This window comes from Poecilia reticulata, linkage group LG5 (assembly GCF_000633615.1).
Source record: "Poecilia reticulata strain Guanapo linkage group LG5, Guppy_female_1.0+MT, whole genome shotgun sequence".
NCBI classification, from domain to species: Eukaryota; Metazoa; Chordata; class Actinopteri; order Cyprinodontiformes; family Poeciliidae; genus Poecilia; species Poecilia reticulata.
This window is the reverse complement of record NC_024335.1, coordinates 27,625,331-27,644,984: the sequence shown is the minus strand read 5'-3', so window position 1 is coordinate 27,644,984 and position 19,654 is coordinate 27,625,331. Positions and strand designations below refer to the sequence as shown.

At 40.0% G+C, this 19,654-nt stretch overlaps 1 protein-coding gene and 1 long non-coding RNA gene across 2 annotated transcripts in view; one reads left to right on the top strand and one right to left on the bottom strand.

Moving 5' to 3' along the window:
* Positions 1–19,654, bottom strand: part of LOC103465419 (integrin alpha-5-like) — a 57,776-nt gene that overhangs the window by 18,050 nt on the left and 20,072 nt on the right. The window contains exons 3-18 of the mRNA XM_008410222.2: positions 19,283–19,383; positions 17,130–17,253; positions 16,977–17,038; positions 16,388–16,433; positions 16,173–16,298; positions 14,822–14,866; positions 14,638–14,681; positions 14,462–14,518; positions 12,696–12,748; positions 11,067–11,275; positions 10,328–10,519; positions 10,200–10,245; positions 9,591–9,704; positions 7,391–7,446; positions 6,727–6,884; positions 4,746–4,883 (exon numbers count right to left, since the gene is read on the bottom strand). Of these exons, the coding sequence (XP_008408444.1) occupies positions 4,746–4,883; positions 6,727–6,884; positions 7,391–7,446; positions 9,591–9,704; positions 10,200–10,245; positions 10,328–10,519; positions 11,067–11,275; positions 12,696–12,748; positions 14,462–14,518; positions 14,638–14,681; positions 14,822–14,866; positions 16,173–16,298; positions 16,388–16,433; positions 16,977–17,038; positions 17,130–17,253; positions 19,283–19,383 (1,571 nt within the window). The remainder of the gene's footprint in view (positions 1–4,745; positions 4,884–6,726; positions 6,885–7,390; positions 7,447–9,590; positions 9,705–10,199; positions 10,246–10,327; positions 10,520–11,066; positions 11,276–12,695; positions 12,749–14,461; positions 14,519–14,637; positions 14,682–14,821; positions 14,867–16,172; positions 16,299–16,387; positions 16,434–16,976; positions 17,039–17,129; positions 17,254–19,282; positions 19,384–19,654) is intronic.
* Positions 3,231–3,656, top strand: LOC103465418 (uncharacterized). The gene is made up of 2 exons (XR_533787.1): positions 3,231–3,516; positions 3,602–3,656. It is a non-coding gene; the product is annotated as an uncharacterized LOC103465418 (long non-coding RNA).

Below are 19,654 nucleotides of genomic sequence, written 5' to 3'. Positions count from 1 at the left end.
TGTGCACAAAACATTGTCTATATTCCACTAATGTCGACAGAACACAATTTAGTAATTGCAGTGTTTCCACTAAATAAGAAAATGCTATTAAAATCAGACATGAATACATTTGTTCATGTGATAAGTCCTTAAAAAACATACTGCGCTGCGCCATCATCCATCAGATACTTCCTGCCGTCTTCTTTGTGGTTTTTGCCAGCAGTAACATCCGGTTGTTGGCCATGTGATTTGTGCGATGCAAAAAAAAAAAAAGTGTTTCTATTGCAGTTTCGTGACATAAACTAATTGCAATAAGGCCTAAAACCACCTCATCATGGGACAGAAACTTTATTTTAAAAAAAACTAAAAAAATTTAAATTGCAACATTTAAGTAAATTTACTTTCATAATCCAATTGGCATAAGTATGTTGTCATTATGGCTTTGATGTGACATCATGTGAAAAAGTTCAGGGTCAGAGGTCAGTGGCAAAGCAAACTTTCTTTAGTGCAAAGATGCATCTAAGGAAGATCAGACCTTTTCCTTTAGTTGGGAAACATTTCTGCCTGAGTTTACATGCAGTGACTAATGTGTTTTGAAACTTCTCAGTCCTCCAGCTTCCTGATTATTTCCCACTTCACATAACAGATTTTCCATGTGGCCTCTGACCACATAACACTGGGATCATCTGATCTTATATTTAAACTGAGAGGAGAGGGCGAAATTTCTTGTACGTCACGAGAAAATGACAGATGCCGTGTTTAAAAACCAATCGCGTTCTTTCTTTGCCTTGAATGGCTCTCATAACGTTGCAGGTTTTGAAGCTGGGCCTATCACCTTGCGCAGGACAGGAGCATGCACAACAAACCAGGAGCAGATGTGAGAGCAGTGAGCAGTGCTCCACCCAGACCGGGCTGTCAGAGCTTCCTTTGTGTTTGTGCAGAGCTGTGACCCATGTGGCCCCACAGACCTTCCACTTCTGCATATATGAAATACAAACAGGAGCAACGAGACGGCGCTTCGGGTTTGGGATGCACCGATCCACTATTCTTACTTCAGGTACCAATATAGGTTTGGTATCGGCCAATAACGAGCCAATACTGAAAAACAGCTGAAACGACTTAAAACGTCTGTTTTTAAAAACATAGAAATGAAAGTAGTGAATTACACATTTATCTGATAACTCTGCACCAGTAGGACACTTAAATATACCAATAGCTTCACAAGGTTAGACAAACACACAAAAACACCTTTAGTTTGTTCAGTCAGTGTAAATAGGAACAAAACATCCAATGTAAAATAAAAAATGAAGGAACTGAAAATGACAAAACGAACAAGTTAACTACGTTGGTCAAATGTAAAAAATAAACTGCATCAAACTGTCAAATGGTTCAGAAAGCGTGATTAGGAATTCTAAATATAATGTAAAATAATTAATAAAGAATGATGTCGTTCACAGCACAAAGCATAGAATTAGACTGAATAGATCTGCCCTCATGTATGGGGAACAGAGCCACCGATACCCAACCTAGAATTTTGTTCAATATCAGGATCGATACAAATATTAATATTGGATCAGTGCATCGCTACTACAGGTATTAGCATCAATAAAAAAATCTTTTAACTTACTATGCTTTGAAACATCAATCTCCATTTTCATTTTAATGAATTTTTCTGCATTAACAGGAACACAGGACGTTCTGCTGGGGTGAGCAGAGGAAGTCACAGTGTGTGCGGGGCGGGCTGCTCTATTTTTGCACATCATGATGTTTAGGACATCATCTGCTATGCTCTTGTGGTGACCATCAATTTGGTTCCTAAAAGTCAAGCTGTGTGGCCGTGTAAGTGGTGTGGTCACTGTGGTCAGTTAACGTTCAGGCGTAACTCCTCACAGAGCTACGCTCTCTAACCTCAGAGGTCTGAGAGAAGGCTGGACCAAACGGATCATTCTGGACAGATCATCTCCTTTTTTACTCCTCCTGAATCAGAAATCACTTTTATTCACCAGGTTTGTGCAATAGTTTGATCTTGAAATGAAAAGGATCTGGCAAATCAATGTCTGAGTAACTGATGCCGGTAGCTTAATATTAAGTAAAGGTTTATTAAGAAATAGAGGTAGAACCTCTCCACAGAGCAAAAGTTTTTTTCAACATGATGTGCTGCTCCTCTCTTTGGTTATGTTCTAATCGCATAATTCTGTTTTTCTGTATTTTCCAGGCACAAAGAACCATTTTATAGCACAATACCTATTTTAACTTCAGTTGTTATAAAAATGTTATACATAACAAATATGACTTAAAAGAAATTTGACTTTGTAATTTAACACTTTGAAATTGGGTCTCTGTCTCTTTAAAATCTTCTGCTCTTTCTTAAGTTCCACCTTTGGGAAGTCATCACAACATGGTTCCTCTAGTAACCTCTTAGCAACGTTTTTTGCCAGTGTTTCACTGAGAATGAACTCAGCAGATGTTTGCTAATTTCTGCTGGCTAGTCTGAAGGAGCGGAGTGGGGCAGTGAGGTGGCTTACACGCTTAGAAACTGCAGTTCAGAAGAGGAGCTGCATTTCCAAGGCAGAGCTATGTCCACCCTTGCATTTAGCACAGCTGAATGGTTGCCATGGAGATTAATGGATTTCTCACACAAGCATGAAAGAATCAAGGCAAAACTCCAGGTATGTTTATGATGAGGGAACATCATTATGACATGATGTAATACTCAGCAAAGCTGACTTTACATAACACTGCCCCTTTAAAACAAAAACCTTCTAATCGTGTGAGTCCCTTGCCTGCAGTCTCTGTGTGTGTGTGTGTGTGTGTGTGTGTGTGTGTGTGTGTGTGTGTGCGTGTGTGTGTGTGTGTGTGCGTGTGTGTGCGTGTGTGCGCGAGTGCGTGTGTGTGTGTGCGTGTGCGTGTGTTCATGTGTAACTATCCAACAGGGGACATGCGTGTCATTTTACACTGACCAACAGGGGACTCACCGTTGAAGAGGGGACATTTTGTAGGTCCCCTCTTGGAAATGACCCTGTTTTAGGGTCAGGGGTTGCAGTTAGGACTAAGGTGTGAATTGACTTTTGGTTAGGGTTAKGAAAAGGGTTAGGTATGTGATGGTTAGGGTTAGGAAAAGGGTTAGGGTTAGGCTGTAGAAATGAATGGAAGTCAATGGAATGTCCCCTGTTGGATAGTAGCGTACGACTGYGTGTGTGTGTGTGTGTGTGTGTGCGTGCGTGTGCGTGTATGTGTGTGTGTGAGTGCGTGTGCGTGTGTGTGCGTGTGTGCGCGAGTGCGTGTGTGTGCGTGTCTGGGAGTTTGATCAGCCGAGTTCAGCTCCACTAATCTGTTGGCTTTACCTGAACTAGAGTCAGAAGACAAACAGGGTGAATGAATGTGGTTGCGGCCAAATGAAGCCGGTTCTGAACGTGTTTCATTGGTCTGCTTCAACTTCACCAGTGATAAATGGAGGCTTAGAGACTTGGACGGGTTTTTTTCGCTCTGAACTGTGGAATCACAAAGAGCCACACATGATGAGCAGCTGAACAGAGAGTGAGCCAGAAAAAACACGGCTATGCTAAATGATTCTAAAGCTCCTGAATTCACCTAGGTTTGATTCATTATCTTTGTTCCACAGAGTGTCGATGTGCAGACGTGGGCAAACCCAAGATAAATAAATGGCATTGTGCTGTGCAGAGGATATTCTTGAGCAGCAGCAAAGATCATATCCATGCGTTTTCAATGATCCAGTTAATGTCCAGACATAGAAGCAATTTCAAATCTGTGGTGAAATAGAGACACTGGCCATCCAATCTGATAGAAATTAAGATATTTTGACAAAGAAGAATGAGCAATAATTTCACTCTGTAGATAAACAGAGCAGGTAGAGACCTAAAAGACTGCAGCTCTAACTTCAGAAAAAGGTGGCACCGACTCACAGAGGCTAAATATAAATGATTTCCAGACTTTTCAGATTTTTATTTATCGTGTCATTCTCCTTCTACTTCATACAGCACAGCATGTTCTCACAATCACTGAAAATTCCACCTAAAATCTAAAGGATAAGATTTGATGTTCTGTTTTAAAGCCCAGCAATAGTAAAACACAGTGTGTATTCACACCGGCCCTATTTTTTTAGTTTTAATGGAACTCCGGTCCGTTTGCCGAGAAAATCCAGTCCATTTGGTGAGAAGCAAACCCTGATGAGGACCAAAAAAGTGAACTCTGGTCCACCTACAAACCTCAGTCCATGGTTTTTAAAACATTCAAAAATCATGGAGTCGATATATAGAACAGAAGATCTGAGAGCAACGCAGCAGGCTGAGCTCTTCAAGTCCTCTGAATGAAAGACAACTTGTGTCTATTTCTGCTTTAAATCCCATTTACACACTAGCCGAAAATGTAACAAATATTGAAATTTTGATCTGCCATAGAACTAAAGGTAGCAAATGTAACAACACAAAGCTTTTACAATATTCACAGAATCTCTGCACTGTGAATCTTGTGACTCAGTCACCTGATGGCTGTGGAGGAAAATCACTCACAAACAGCAAATTTTGCAATTTTATCAAACTTAAAACATTTAGAAACCACGGAGTCAACATATGTAACAGAAGACCTGAGAGCAACTCAGCAGACTGAGCACTTCAAGTCCTCTGAATGTCAAAGAAACCGCTTTGACCTGTGCCACCATTCTACCAGCAGTGAGAACAGATAATCCATTCATTATGTTGGAACAGTAATGTTTACGGTGGGCCGCCAGCAGGACATAATGATCCTACCTTCTGCTCTACACGTTGCTCTGTCTGGTAGTTGAGGATTGGACTGAGGCCGTGTTGATCCGCCGCCACCCGACCATCCAGACTGAAGTTCAGGCTGATGTCGATGGGAGACAGTTTATCCCGAAACTCGTCCTCGGTCTGTGGCAGAGACAGAGACGCAGTGAAAAACCCAGCAGTTACAAGCTGGAGAAAGAGGCGGCACACAAACATGCAGAAGAAAAGAGATTGCAACGTGTAAGTGTATCAGTGTTTTGAACTGATACACACCTGGGATTTTCCACTTTCAGAGCTCAGAGATGTAAAGACAGATTTCCAAAGTTATTATGAATTGATTTGAGGCTGTGGGCTCAACCAGGGCTGTCACAATTCCTCCAATGATTGAAATACTTCAATAGTTAAAATTCAAGGCAAATTATCTGCCTAATTTAAGCTTTGTTAAATTACGTTATTATGAGCTGTTGACCAACTAGCAGCATAATGTCCAATTTTGAAGTTTGATCCGGGGGGATTTCACTGAATGATGATAATGCTCAGGTTTTTATCGTTTATGGAGGACCAATAGGAATCCTTAAAACGTATAGAATACGGAGCTGCTGTCTAGTGGTGGGTTCAGAACAAACAGCCTGAAACAGTGAACAGCAGAGAGTAATTTCCTAAACTAGAGAAATGTAATTGTTAGGGATGCACAAATATGAAAATTTGGGCTGATTTTGGCAGTATTAATATCAGATACATTAATACTGCTGATATGGCACATGTACTGACACATTTACATGCATCACAGGCAAATGTTAGTGACTGAGTAACATTTAAAACCTCAACAGAGTCCACGCCTCCAGGAAACCATCATTAACAGCAGAGAGCTCTGAGCCTCTGTACGAAACCAAGCGTGGAACAAGATGCTGCTTCTTACCAAGCTACTCATGTTCATAACTTGGATTAACTTTTTGTCACATTATATGATTTCTAATTTTTTCATGCTATTCAGACAACTTTAAAGTAATGATATGCAGAAAAGTCAGAAACTGAGGGCTGAAGATGTCTGACACAGACTGAGACAGTCTTCATGGTTAGCATTAGCATCTGCAAAACGTTCAATATGTTTGGCGACTTGCCGTTAGCTTTTGCTAATGTCTTTGTGTTTAGCGGTTTGGCATTAGCGTCTCCTAATGTTTTTATGTGTTTAGCTGTTTATCATTAGCATAGTTAAGATTCTTGTTTAGCCCATTCATAGTTAGTGAACTTGACTTTTAGGTTAGCTGTGTCCACCAATAACTACTGCAGAAATTAATTTTCCATGACAACCATGGATAATTATTAGTAAATATAATTTAGATGGGTTCAGGTATGTGTGATTTGATACTAACAGTTTTCACCTGTGATAAATATTGGCAACTTTAGTGCAGAAGTGAATTTTGGTTCATGACCATGAAGGCCATGATGAAAAATAGTCGCCATCTTTAATTTTTCTGTGATTTTTTTTTTCTCTAAAAAAGCAAGCTCATGGAAACATTTGTGCCAAGTTAAGTGCTTTTAACCACGTGTGAAACATTTTATGTAATATTCAACTATCTGCTGCACTATTTATATGTCGTCAGCTCAGCTTCTTTCACAATGACCAACGTTCAGATCCGAGCTCTGTGTGCTCAGATCAGCTGTGTTGGTCTTGCTGGACTCCAAACATGCTCGGTCACTGTGGTGAGTTTTTAAAAATGAGGGGACTGAACTAGTGACTCGTGACTCCAACCCTTTAGCCAGTCAGGGACACACAGTCTTCTCATGTTGTATTTTCAGCCTGACTCCACAAAGTAGGTTCTAAAAAAGGCGCTGGTACCAGGTAACCATTATTAGTGTAAAACTATTATACCTGAGTTCCTCACTGAGTAGGTACTAGAGGAAAAGGGTCATTGGCTCACTAAACAAATACTTTGTTGATTGTTATTACTGTTTTTTAGGGGGAACACACAGTTTAAAGACTCACCCGCAGGTAGATTTTGGTTTCATGGCAGAACCTTTGACCATTTGTGAGGTCTAGGGTCTTCAGCAGGGTGGGCTGCTGACTCTCCAGGAACAGCGCCCTCCTCACAGACTCCTTCTGGTTCTGCTTCGCTCTATCTAGCTGCACTTCCACCAGGAAACCTTCAAAGTCCACATAGTGGTGGAAACAAGCATAGAAAAAAAAGGTCCATCATCTCATTGCTTTTGGAATGTCAATGTATGCATAGCCAAAGATAAACACTATGACTGAATGCAAACACACATGCACAGAGAAATCCTCTTTTCTCTTCTATGCTTCTACTGAGAAGCGCATAAAACATCGTCACACACCACATTAAAAACGCAGCAGACAGCAGAGACAATACAGAACGCCATACTTTAAATAAACACACACACACTTCTCTAAACCGTACCCTGTATTTACACAATTGCTTTTTCATCTTGATCCTAACTGCCAAATTGACCGCAGAGAGGTCCAGCATACTTGTGGCTGCACAACAAAAGCAAGGTAATGGGGACCATGTGTGTGTGTGTGTGTGTGTGTTTGTGTGTGTGTGTGTGTGTGTGTGTGTGTGTGTGTGTGTGTGTGTGTGTGTGTGTGTGTGTGTGTGTGTGTGTGTGTATGTGTATGTGTGAGCATGTCTTACCTAAATGAGAGGGGAGGTGCTTCCCATAGGCCTCCAGACAGAACCTGGTGCTCACGCTGCAGGTAGAACACAGAGCAAGAAGAAATGCTACTGCTGCTCATTCATTATCCATTATTTAGTTATTGTTCAAGCAGAGTTACAGTAATCTACAGAAACTGTTCAGGCTGATGTTCCTCCTTGACATGGATCTGTGGGTAATGTAGTTGGACGTAGTTTTGGGGAGGTGAAACCGAGCTGAGAAATATATTTACCTGGGTGAAAAAGTGTTTCTTCTGTCCTGATTTTTTTTTTTATGTCTGTCAGACTTCAGTGTTTCAGAACATCACTCAAAATATTAGCTAAAGACAACACAAGTAAACAGAAAATACATTTATTGACTCGTCTCAGGCCTGAGTACTGCCACACCTGCTTTTAATCAACACATCAATAGGGCCTGCCTGTGGCTCGATGGGCAACCTTCCCGTCTTTCAACTGGAAGGTTGCAGGTTTGATTCCAGCTTTCAAAAAAACATTCAACCTCAATCTGAAACCAACAGTGATCCAAAACACACCATCTCTGAATATGTGAAGAAAATCTAAATGCAGACTTTGGAGTGGCCTAGTTAGAGTCCTGATCTGAATCCTATTGATTATGTGGCATGAATTTAAGAAATGCCATTCCCTTGTGGCTAGATTAAAACAATTCTGCAAAGATCTGAGGCCAAACATGCAGTTGTTGCTGCTGGAGGCCCGGCCCGTTGTTCGCTTTGAGGGGGAATCAGGTTTTTCCTCCCTTAATAATAAAAAATTGGATTTAAAAAGTGCATTTTGGGTTTTCTTGTTTTGTCTTTGACCAATATTTAAATTGATTTGATGTTGTGAAACACTGATGTGTGGCAAACACGCAAAAAAAAAAAAGGAAATCAGGAACAAGGCAAACATTACGTTCCACCCCAGTTCACAGAAGTTTTTAATTCAACCGTGATATCTGGATTTATTTTTATCTAGACTGACCAAAGCTTCAGAAAAACTCTTATCTTAATGTTGTTCATGTGTGTCAGAAGTGGAAAATAGTCCAGACTGATGCTAATTCACGAGCTGGTTTCTGTGGTTCTGACTGACAGCAGCAGGTTGGAACAAGAACTAATGGAGCTGCAGAGGAAACAGCCAGCGAGGTTCAGGCTAAATATTTCAGATAACCAAACAAATGTTTGTAAGACACACAAAGACAACCTGAGTAAATGATGATTTCATTAGTTTATGGACGAAAACCTCTGCAGCCCAGCCTGACCCTACGGTGACCCTAACGACTGGTTGTTCCTCTCTTGCCATCAGGTGGAATTTTGGCCGACTCAGCTCTGCAGAATTATTTTCATTAAGCCACATTGGAGAGTTTACCAGCATGAATGGCCCTTCGCATCATCTCAAACATGTTTGTGTTCGTTCTTCGTCTAGGCCACTTCAAAACCTTCATTTTGTTTTGAATAAAATTATTCCAAAGTCGATTTGCTCATGTGCTTTAGGTCATTACTCTGGCAGCTCTAGACTCGTGTTAGGTTCACGGCAGACGTAAAAAAGTTCCAAAAAGTTCCACTTTGACTCATCAGTTCCCAGAACAAGTTTTAAAAAGTCCTAAAACATGAATCTTTGATGTTCTCTTGGGTCACTCGTGGTTTTGGTTTTCCCATATGGAAGCCATTTTTGCCGAGTCTCTTTCTTATTGCTGAGTCATGAACTTTGACCCTAAAGCTAGTGAGACATGAAAAGCAAAAATGGAGGAAATCTGTGAGGGTGTGAATACTTTTTCACAACTCCGAATGGATAAATAAAGTAGAGGAGTGAAGTCATATTGTTGACCAGTACGGGTTTCAAAGGTCAACGTGTTAAGCTCCTAACTGCACAACTATTTTCTGCTCTTTTTCCATCTTTTTTCCAGCTGTTCTGCCTTTTTTTCTTTCTTACATCCTTGTTGCCAAGGCAACAAAAAATAACAAGAAGCACTAAAACAGTACTTGCTTGTATTCGTTTAAAGAGATCAAGACGCCTGCCAATTTGGCAGATGCCACACACCAAATCTAAAACTGTTCCATACTTACGGCTAAGTGGAAACTGTGGAAAGAGCCTGAAAGCAGAATAACTTCTCCCACTCTGAACCAAAAAAAGAAAAACATCTATATGTTGGACAAAAACTAGATCAAATGGAAATAGGTAGAGTCCATACCAGGAAACGGAGATGTTTCTCTCTTCTCTGATGAGCGAACAGGTCTTCTCCTCCTGGTTGAACATGGCCGGCTGCACGGTGAGAGAAGCACCGGCTGTCACTATCGGCCGCGCTCTGATGGGAAACACACAGCACAACTAAATGGCAAAGAAAATGTGTGTAAACATCTGAGTCTGAATACAAAGAAAATATAAAAAATGCGTTAAAAAGCAAATCCTGTTGGGATGTTCTACAACTCAACATATGAGAATCTCTCTTTTAATCCTATTTTTAAATAAATTGTAATTTATTAAATATCACAGTACAAAATACATGGTACACTACATTAGCAAAAAAAAGCATAAAGTACATGTGTGTTTGAAGTTTTTCAGTCAGTAAAAAGATGGAAGATGAATCACCATCGAGAGTTCTTCAGCACTTTGTCACAAAACAATAAAGGGAAAGTTCAGTCTCATTTTGCATCTGCATGTCACAAACAGCCACTGCTTTGTGTTGGGTCATTACATTAAATCCTAAAATTCACTTAAGTTTATTAAAACACGGCAAAATGTGAAACAGGTCACAGGGTGTCAGACATTCACTGTAAATATGCAAAGTGAGGAATCATACCTGTACAGGACGGCCTTATCAAGGCCAAAAGCACCAACAATCAGATCTGCAAAAAGCAAAATGAAGACATCAAAGAAGAGGTTTCATAGGTAAAAGTTGCATAAATGATGAATCCCACTTTCTCATACCTGGGTAGCCGTTCTGATCGATGTCCATGTCGCCTCGCAGAGTGAAGCCGAAGCTGGCAGGGAAAGAGCTGGAAGCCCATTGGCCAGAAAGAACCTGAGTGGGCGTGTCCTTCAGTCCTCCAGCGTGACCGTTATGGATGAAGACCACGCCCTGCTGGTGGTCTCCACCGTACGGACAGCCGACGGCCATGTCTGATTTCAGACAGCAACAGAATAGCATTAAAGCTCTCCATCAATGTCTTTCTACTGGACCGTTGCCAGGCAACATGATGTGGTTGTAAATGTGAACAAGCAGCAAAAACTAGCAGATTCTCAGATGATATTAGGGGATACTGACTTTTTTCTAATGGGATCTACTGCTTCTGACCTTTCACCCTTTCTGGGTCACACTCATTCAGGAAAAACATTCTGATTTCTCATCTTTACTAACTTCAAGTTTGATTGAGGGATATTGATTTCTATCACTCTTCTTCTATGTCTTGAACTTCCACATATTTTGGGGGATTTTATGTGAGAGACACAAGGTGAATACTCATCAGCGGTGGTCACACTAATAGCACAGCTAAAAATGGCCCAAGTCTTTTCTAAGGAAGTAGGTTTATGTCAAAGTGGCAAGATAAACAACTTATGACCAAAAACCCACAATTTTGCATACAGTTGTTGCGAGAAGCTGCAGGCATATATTTAGATATTGTATCAAGAGAGTCAGAACTTCATTAGGTAAAAGGTGCAGGTGTACCATTGAAGCCGTCCTGGTTGAGGTCACCCAGAGGAGCCAGAGAGGTGCCAAACCGACCGAAGACCTGTGTGCCCAGCAGATGGGTCTGAGCCGGCTCCAGACGCAGCGGACCCCTCTGGAGGTAAACGTACACCTTCCCCAGCTCCTCCAGTCGCCCGTTGAACCCCGGGTGCATGAATGTCGGAGCTCCAACAACCAGATCATCCAATCTGTCAACAGAGTGGAAAATACAGGATTCTTAATAATGAAGACAGATAGCTAGAGGAGGCATTAGAAAATAGAGAGTATAAAAGCACTTTGAACCGTATTTTAAGGAACCAAAGGAGCGCAAGGATTCCTGAAGAACAAAACTGAAACACTGACTCTTTTTATGAGACATCTCACTTCAGAAAGGGGCCCGATGTGCCATGGCCTACATCAGAAAAACATATGAGTGTTTATTCCTGTAAAGCTTGATTACAGTATAAAAGTATTCATAGGGCACTGCAGGGTTGGCTATTAGACGAAGACAGAGGATGGTGACGGATACCAGCCAACAGTTGTAAGAACTCTGTGTATTTGCAGTGAATGCTACTTACTTCGTAAGTAAGTAAAATTACTAAGATGCTATTAAGTATTGCATTTTGCCAAGGTATGTGTTTAATCATTAGTAGCCATGGGGAAAATGCCCGACCATCATGTAGCTAAAAAACAGTTAGTATCTAGACTTTTGTAGACTTTTGAGTCTGCTCTGATGTAAGGAGAAACACTGTTTGGGGCATCAGTTCAAACAAAGTTGGCAATTTTAGCTAAACAACAAACACTCAGGAGGGAGAAGGTCTGCGTTCATAAACTAGCTATTTCAAACTTTTGTAAATACTGTTAGCTTATGAGCCCCAAGGAGGTGAGCTACTTCCAGACAAATTTAACTTCACTGCAAAAACACAAAATCTTACTAAGTATACTTGTTCTAGTTTTATAAGTAAATATCTTAATACCTATGAAATAAGAGAAAACTAACTGAAAAGTAAAATTTTAGCAAGAAGCTTTTTTAAAGTCAATAGTTCCTTAATATTGATGAAGAAGTTCTAGTCATTTATCAATTTATTTCACTAAAAACATGGGTAAAATATATTGTTAGAAGAATCATTGTGTGCAAGTACTTTTTCATCAGTATTAAGGAATTATTAACTTAAATCTAGCTTATATAAATATAAGCATATACTTCTGAATCAGAAGTATATGCTTCAAAGTTGTTTGTATGTTAATTTTGTCTTATTTCAAGTGTACTAAGATATTTGCACTAGAAACTAGAATACTTGGTATGATTTGGTATTTTTTTCAGTGTTGACTTGAACAAGTGGAAGCCATGGCTTCTTCCATCCTGGTGCCTCAACAGGGTGAACTGACATGGTTACAAACGGTCAACAGAAGGAAGGAAAGTTTCTTGGCCTCTTAGATAATATAAGTCTACTCTTCATCTGCCTGGGAAGGGTTCAAAACTCCCTCAGTCGACAGGCGCTCCAGTGAAATCCCCCCACACACATTTATCTTCTGTTTTAGCGTATTCTCCCTCTGCTCTTATTTCAACCATTTTACATCCCACTATTTGGTGCCACCATGTGCGTCACCGCGCCTCCATTCACTTACCCGTCGTCGTTGATGTCAGTAGCCGAGACTGCGTAGCCGAAGTAAGACCCCATCTGGAATACATTTCAAACAGGGCCGAGTTAGCCTGTAATCACACCACGGTGCACAGATCCCTCTTTTCTTTCATTTTCTCCTGCTTGTCCCTTTCATCTCCTGTCCCCTCCACCACTCCACAAGATTTGCTCCAAATCTCTCAATACCACAATCCCCTGGAGTCTTTTTTCTCCCTTTTCATGGAAGCTCAGCGTTTGAGCTCCTGCAAGACTGAAGTAACACAAGGAGCTGGAGAACTGAGAAATTAAAACCGTTTCTGGACGACAGAACTGGTCCCTGGTTTACTTTTTGGGGATTAAGTTCAAACAAATAAATCATGTAAATTGTATTATCCTGAATATCGTCACCTTCCTAAAATAATTGCACAAGTCATTTACTTGCTGTTTTTTTTTTTAATCACTTTTGCTTAAAAATGGTTTATGCCATTATTTTAGGAAGGTGATGTGTAGCTACAGAATGATTTACTGAAATGTTGAATCCTGTTGTAAGAGAATCAAAATATAATATTTCATCATATTCACATAGAAAACAGCCAAACTGAAGCCCAATCAGAGCTCCTACATTTGAAGAGTTCAAACGTTTTCAGAAGTTTTTTAGAGATTTATTTTAATGTTAGGGACATTAACCTTGAAAACACTTCCATACTTTTCAAATGTTATCTGTCTCACAAATCAAAACACAACATAACCTGAAGTGGGCGTCCAAATCTGAGGTGAAGTGCTTTCTGCTACGTTTTTAGCATCCAGACTAACTTACTTCAGCTTTATCTTAGAACATAAACCACTGAGACTGATCATATCAGGATAAAATACAGGTTCTGAAAAGCCATTGTTTGCACCACATTTTATTTAGGGGTAAATATGTGAAAAAGTTCAGGGAGTATAAATATATTTTCAAAGCACCACTGTGTTGTACAAAGTCATCCTATAAATAACGGTGATGCTAAGCCTGTCACAATAAGCCATAGATCAATCAATCACATGACAAATTAAAATGGGCTCAATAATCTCCATTTGCTGGTTTTCCTTGTTTCTCTCTTTCCACTATTTGTTTACAAAAGTCCTTATTGGCAGTTTTGTCTATTTTTCCAGTGTGAAACATTATTTAGTAATTATATTGTATTCATTTTGAGAGAGAGTATTAGCATTATTATGCCATTATTAGAATATTACTTAAAAACGGTAATATCGTCACGTTCTTAAAATAATGGGCTATGTAATTTTTTTCCAAAATGACTTTTTCTTTTTTTCTAAAACATCTTTTGACAAAAAAATGACTTGAGCCACAATCATTTCCAGGACAAAATATTTGTCAAGCAAAACGTGTTAGCGACAGGCCTAGACGTGAAAGAGAATTTAAAGTGGTCTATTAAAAATTGGTAAAGCACATATGACTTCAACATGAAACCCAAAAACCACCTAAAGCAGAAGGTCAGTAGTAGGAAGTTTCCCTTACTAAAGCAAAATGAATCAGAGTATGAATGGGGAACTTTGTGCTGCTGCTAAATTAAGCCAGTGACATTTCAGTCACTGAAATGATTCATCATCCCTGAGTGTATTTTCAGAATGTGGTTTAACATCCAAACCCGCCTCCATCGAGAAACCAGCACCGTATTTTGTTTCTGGCTTTAGTTTAAGGCTTTTTAGGAACTTTCAGCAGTGCTCACTGTAAACATTGACCTCTCTAAGGAGTCAAGCTTTGGAAACACATACCTGTTCACCCGTCAGGTTCAACACAGACTTCAGGTCCTTCCCACTTAAAATGGACACCTACAAACAAAACACGGATTGCTATTTTTATAAAGAAAGAAAAACAGCAATATGACATCTTTAGACTTTTTTTAGCTTCCATTTTAAAATGTACGGAACAGTAATAAGAAACTCCTTACTAAACCATACAGCATGAGTCCTTTTGGAACTCCTGCGATGAAATCTGCAAACAGAAACAGGCAATCAGTCCTCGAGTTTGAAAAATGTTCCAGTTTCCTGAAAAGACTTAATAATCCCCTTCCGTTTCAACACAAACATGTGTGTTGTTACTCCGGCTCTCTGTACTGTAAATATGACCCTCACCTTCCTCAGCGTCCCCACTGAACTCGCCGCTGGTCACAGAGTAACCTGCAGGAGAGGCGGAGTGGGAGGAGGACAGAGCAAGACATTGGAGAGTCATTACAGCGGCTAAACGATTGCACAGTTTTGATTTCAAGAATAGATTTGCTTAATGGAAACACACCAGTATAAAAAAAACTCATTATGGTGGTTTTTCAGCCAATTTGAAATTAGTTTATTTTGCAAAACTGCAATGGAAACACTATTTTCACATGACATGAGTCACATGATCAACAACCAGATGTTGCTGCTGGCACAAATCATGAAGAAGAAGAAGAAGACAACAGGAAGTAGATGGAGGACAATGGTGCGGCATGTTTTTTAATGACGTTGTGTGAACAAACATAATCATGTGATTTTAACTGTTTCACTTGCGAAATTGTGTCATTTTGACATTAGCGGGACATCGACAAAGTTTTACGCTGATCTGTGATGGAAACACAGCTGATGTCATCGACGACAACACTTTGGATGAGTTGAAGTTTTTGGTAAAGCACTTCTAGTCATGACCAACAGTTCAGTTTTAGATGTCCTACAGAAACATTTCTTCCTCTAGAAGCAAAAAGTTTCCAGTTAGGGCTGAAACTATTAATCGGAGTAATAGTGATGATTTGATTATTGAAATAATTGTCAAATAATTGAGTAATTAATTGATTGTTAACTGGAGTATAAAGACTCAAAAAGAGGCCATTTGCTTAAAGGAAAAGATAGTCAGAGCAGGGAGTAAGGAAAAACTGTACAGAAAACAAACATTTTATATTTTAGATATTTTAGATTAAAAAAAGACTTTGACTGTAAATATGTTGTACCCTGAACTCCTCAGATGACAGTTTCAGTTTCGAATTCTGTCACCTGCTGCACTTCAATTAACAGATCAATTATTAATCAGTTAGTCCAAAAGTCACCAGATCATCCCTGCACTGTACTGATAACAAGAAAAAAGGAATTGTTATTGTATTTTAGGCAATGAAATGTAAATTTTCTTATTCAGAACAGCAGGGCTGGATGCCCGAGTACGTGGAGCCTTTATTGAACAGGTTGTGTCTAGGTAACCAAAGTGTGAGTGAGATAACTGATTCCACCAACCTCGTTACACTTAGAAAAGTTTGACCATATTCTACTTAAAAACAAACTATTGGAAAAAAGTATTTTCTCTGCCTACATCCCCCAGAATGCCATGTGGTTGTTTATTGGAGTTGAGTGAAATTATTATTATATATTATATATAATATTCTAATGGACATATTATCAGTTGATATTGTCTGAAGCTTAACTTCGTGTTGGAGCCTGTTTTGAATCAAATGTGCTTTCTCACCCAGGTAGCTGTCGTCGTAGCTCCCCTGGACCTGCTGGGTCTGAATCTGTCCAGCGACCGACAGCAGGAAGTAGGAGGGGTAGTAGGCCTTAACGATCTCCTCTGTAGAGGCTGAAATCAGCTGACCTAAAAAAGGTTCAATGACATTTGACTTTTTAGGTCAAAATTCATTTTCTGAAGAGTTTTCATGTTGCTTCACGCTCATCTCATCTCACCTTGCCAGTAAAAGCTGCCAGGTCCTCCAAGAACAACCCTTCCATCCTGTAACACACACGCGCACACACACACACACACACACATAACAGTAGCAGAGCAGTTCCTCCTGAAGTCCAAACAAAGTCTGCAAGAGTATACTGTGCCTCATAAAAACTTAATACACCTTCAAGTTTTCCACATTATTTTTATTAATACAGTAAGAAGCTTTAGTGTATTTTATTGGCTTCATAAGCAACCAGTCGTTCACTGGAGCATACAGACTTAAAATAGCATCTCAAAGCTAAACATGTAGCAGCTAACGCTAATGTCAGCAGCATTTCTAAAAAAGTTCCATGAATGATCAGAAGTTCCTGAAACTCTGGAAAGATGAATGGATAGAATAACACTTTGCTCCAACCTGATGAAAATCTCTTATGTTTCTTCCACTTTAGTATTATATACTGGTTTCTGCTTGTCTATTACAATAAATCCCAATAAAATGATTTAAACCCTTTGAAAGGCACTCTACATATATCACATATCATTTTCAAACAGAGCAGAAACACGATTAAAACAATAAGTGAACAGCTGAGCACATAACTGTTGTACCTTGGTAAAGTCAGCACTGAATCCTCCCTGACAGTAACCCTGTCCAGCAGGGCCGTGTCTTTCTGCAGTGAGAAACACCAAAACATGGCCACAGCTGTTAATTAGTGTTGCAATGAAACAGCTAAGAGTTGGTGAGATTGTATAGAAACCCGCCTGTTCTGCAAGGGGCGAACTCCACAAAGGTTTTGAGAGCGTCAACAGAGAGGTAGCAGGTTCCTGTGATGTCAGAGAACGGCGTGTCGTGTTCCGTCCTCCAGTAATACCTGGGAGCACAGGCCTGGACACAGCAAGAGCAGGACCGGGTTAATTATGAGAATAAAACAGAAACGTGAAAAAATGACAAATCTGGCATCGTTAACAAGAAGAGAATGTCCAGAAATCCCAAATTGTCCAAATAAAAAGTTTGAAATACGCCTACAAGAGATAAAAAGCTGCTGAATTTGTCACATTTATTTCACCAAAAAAAAAAAAAAAAACGAACTAAAGTGGAAAACAAATTTTGTGGTTTATGAATAATAATTTATTAGATTAAAATTTGTTCAATTCAATGAAATAATTTCCACTTCAACCCTCTTTCAGTATTGGAGTGTAGATTAAATATTATATATATTTATATATAGTACAGACCAAAAGTTTGGACACACCTACTCATTCAATGAGTTTCCTTTATTTTCATGACTATTGACATTGTAGATTCACACTGAAGGCATCAAAACTATGACTTAACACATGTGGAAATATGTACTAAACAAGAAAGTGTAAAACACCTGAAAATATGTCTTATATTCTAGTTTCTTCAAAGTAGCAACCTTTTGCTATTATTACTGCTTTGCACACACTCTGCATTCTCTTGATGAGCTTCAAGAGGTCGTCACCTGGATTGGTTTTCACTTCACAGGTTGTGCCTTGTCAGGTTAATAAGTGGGATTTCTTGTCTTATAAATGGGGTTGGGACCATCAGTTGTGTTGTGCAGAAGTCAGGTGGACACACAGCTGATAGTCCAACTGAACAGACTGTTAGAATTTGTATTATGGCAAGACAAAAGCAGCTAAGTAAAGAAAGACAAGTGGCCATCATTATTTTAAGAAATGAAGGTCAGTCAGTCCAAAAAATTGGGAAAACTTTGAAAGTGTCCCCAAGTGCAGTCGCAAAAACCATCAAGCGCTACAAAGAAACTGGCTCACATGAGGACCGCCCCAGGAAAGGAAGACCAAGAGTCACCTTTGCTGCAGACAATAAGTTCATCCGAGTCACCAGCCTCAGAAATCGCAGGTTAACAGCAGCTCAGATTAGAGAYCAGGTCAATGCCACAGAGTTCTAGCAGCAGACACATCTCTGCAACAGCTGTTTAGAGGAGACTGTGTGAATCAGGCCTTCATGGTAGAATAGCTGCTAGAAAACCACTGCTAAGGACAGGCAACAAGCAGAAGAGACCTGTTTGGGCTAAAGAACACAAGGAATGGACATTAGACCAGTGGAAATCTGTGCTTTGGTCTGATGAGTTCAAATTTGTGATCTTTGGTTCCAACCACCRTGTCTTTGTGCGACGTAGAAAAKGTGAACRGATGGACTCTACATGCCTGGTTCCCACCGTGAAGCATGGAGGAGGAGGTGTGATGATGTGGGGTTGCTTTGCTGGTGACACTGTTGGGGATTTATTCAAAATTGAAGGCATACTGAACTAGCATGGCTACCACAGCATCTTGCARYGGCAKGCTATTCCATCCSGTTTGCATTTAGTTGGACCATCATTTATTTTTCAACAGGACAATGACCCCAAACACACTTCCAGGCTGTGTAAGGGCTATTTGACCAAGAAGGAGAGTGATGGGATGCTGCGTCAGATGACCTGGCCTCCAGTCACCGGACCTGAACCCAATCGAGATGGTTTGGGGTGAGCTGGACCGCAGAGTGAAGGCAAAAGGGCCAACAAGTGCTAAGCATCTCTGGGAACTCCTTCAAGACTGTTGGAAGACCATTTTAGGTGACGACCTCTTGAAGCTCATCAAGAGAATGCCAAGAGTGTGCGAAGCAGTAATCACAGCAAAAGGTGGCTACTTTGAAGAACCTARAATATAAGACATATTTTCAGTTGTTTCACACATTTTTGTTAATTCCACATAATTCAACTATGCCTTCACAATGAAGGCATAGTTTTGATGCCTTCAGTGTGAATCTACAATTTTCATAGTCATAAAAATGAAGAAAACTCTTTGAATGAAAAGGTGTGTCCAAACTTTTGGTCTGTACTGTACACATATACAGGTTTTAATCACAGCTACAAGTGTCACTTCTCTAGTCTTACCAAGATGCTGTTACCATGGGAACGCACAATAGCTCCAAACCACTGATGGGACTTGAACTCAACTTGAGTGTTCACACCATTTATATAAAAATGGCGGTCACCTGCAGAAACACAGAGGAGAGAAGTAGATTCAGAAATCCAGAGTTTCATTCAGGCAGCAGCCAGAGCCTCCTTCATCAGGACCCCTGGTAAAGACGACCACTGAAACCTTACACCCGTCTTTCACTGCAGCAGCACAGAACAGCTGAGTCTGTTTGGAAACAGGATGGCAGTCCGGACGAGCCACTCACATCAGACCTTGAAAACTAATTAAAACAACTTTGTTTTGGTATTTTTTATCTGCTAATATTGTGACTTTATTCTCATATATAT